Raw genomic sequence first — 1,356 nt, 5'->3', positions numbered from 1 at the left:
AGGGAGGGAAGAATGAAGAAAAAGAGAGGAAGGGAAGAAAGAAAGAAAGAAAGAAAGAAAGGGGAGGGAGAGAAAGAAAAAAAAGGAAGGAAGGAAGAAAGAAAGAGAAAGAAAGAAAGAAAGAAAAAAAGAAAGAAAGAAAGAACTTTATTTGCTTCCCATATCTTAGCTGATGCCTCGGTGTGGCTTCTCTGAGCACTTTCCCTTGACCCAGCCAACAGATCACAAAACTGCTATGTGTTGTGCACTGTGTTCTGTTGTGGCTCTTCCAGATATGGGGAAACCAAGAGGGGGCTGTTGTAATGGGTGGATCTGAGTTGAGGGGGGGGCTGTCCGATGCTCGGCCAGACAACGCATTGCAAATATTATCGTTACGGAGGGGAAAATAAAATCACCAAGACTTTCAACCAGACCATTTATCCATTTTGCTGTTCTTTTTTTTTCTCCTTCCCCCCCCCCAAAAAAACCCCCCAACCTCCAGAAATTTTCAGGAGCCGGCAAATCACAGCAGCCAGCAGGAACAAAAAGCATGTCTTTCACAGGTGGAAAATCCAACAGGTAGGGTAGAGTTAATAAAGTGCTTTAAAAAAAACAAAAAAAAAACAGCTGGAATATTGGAACTGCAGATAGTCCTCAACGTATGCTCACAATAGAGCCCCCATTTTCTGTCGCAAAGTGAGACCGTCGCTAAGGGAGGTTTGCCCCATTTGACCGCCTGCCTTCTCACTGTTATTGAATCACTGCAGTTGTTAGCTGTTACGTGAATCTGGCTTCCCCATGGATTTTGTTTGTTAGAAAGCCACCAAAAGGGATCACATGGCCCTGGGACCACAGCAACTGTCCAATACTTGTCAGTGAAACAAATGGCTGTAAGTCAAGGACGCCCTGTACCTTGCAGATAAGACTTGCAAGGGTTCTAGTCCCTAATATTTCACGCCACCGTTTGGTGACCGTTTGCCCTCCTGCACTGAAATTGGAAAGGAAGTGAACTGTTGGGCAATTTCCCGATTCTTAAAATTGTTCCACCTTTAAACCATATCCATTCAGCTCGCTCTCTCCTTACCTTTCTTGCCATTCCTCCCGCAGGGGTTTTCGGCACAACTGGCCCAAAAGATAACACCGTTGGAGGAAGTTTTGGGAAGATGCGAGAAACTCCTGCCGCTTTTTTTTTTTTTTTTTTGTATGGATACCCGTTTTCAATGTTGTTGTTTTTTTAAAAAAACACAATTAAAGTGCTTTTCTTTCCCCTGAAAAGGAAGGAAGGCAAAGTTTAAATTAAGCGGTGATGGTTCATTTGCTTTTCTTGCTTATTTATACGTAACGCTTGTATTACAGTTTAAATTAGCTTTACTTAAA

The 1,356-nt window shown here is 42.8% G+C and overlaps 1 protein-coding gene across 1 annotated transcript in view; it reads left to right on the top strand.

Annotated features, from left to right (window-relative positions):
• Positions 1-1,150, top strand: part of LOC107299758 (exosome component 10-like) — a 5,892-nt gene extending 4,742 nt beyond the window's left edge. The window contains exons 9-10 of the mRNA XM_015829098.1: positions 482-558; positions 1,087-1,150. Of these exons, the coding sequence (XP_015684584.1) occupies positions 482-558; positions 1,087-1,117 (108 nt within the window). The 3' untranslated portion in view covers positions 1,118-1,150. The remainder of the gene's footprint in view (positions 1-481; positions 559-1,086) is intronic.
• The last annotated feature ends 206 nt before the right edge of the window (positions 1,151-1,356 follow it).

Source organism: Protobothrops mucrosquamatus, unplaced genomic scaffold (assembly GCF_001527695.2).
Source record: "Protobothrops mucrosquamatus isolate PMUCROS unplaced genomic scaffold, P.Mucros_1.0 scaffold5421, whole genome shotgun sequence".
NCBI classification, from domain to species: Eukaryota; Metazoa; Chordata; class Lepidosauria; order Squamata; family Viperidae; genus Protobothrops; species Protobothrops mucrosquamatus.
Note: the sequence above shows the minus strand (reverse complement) of the source record. Positions and strands in the feature narration are given on the sequence as shown.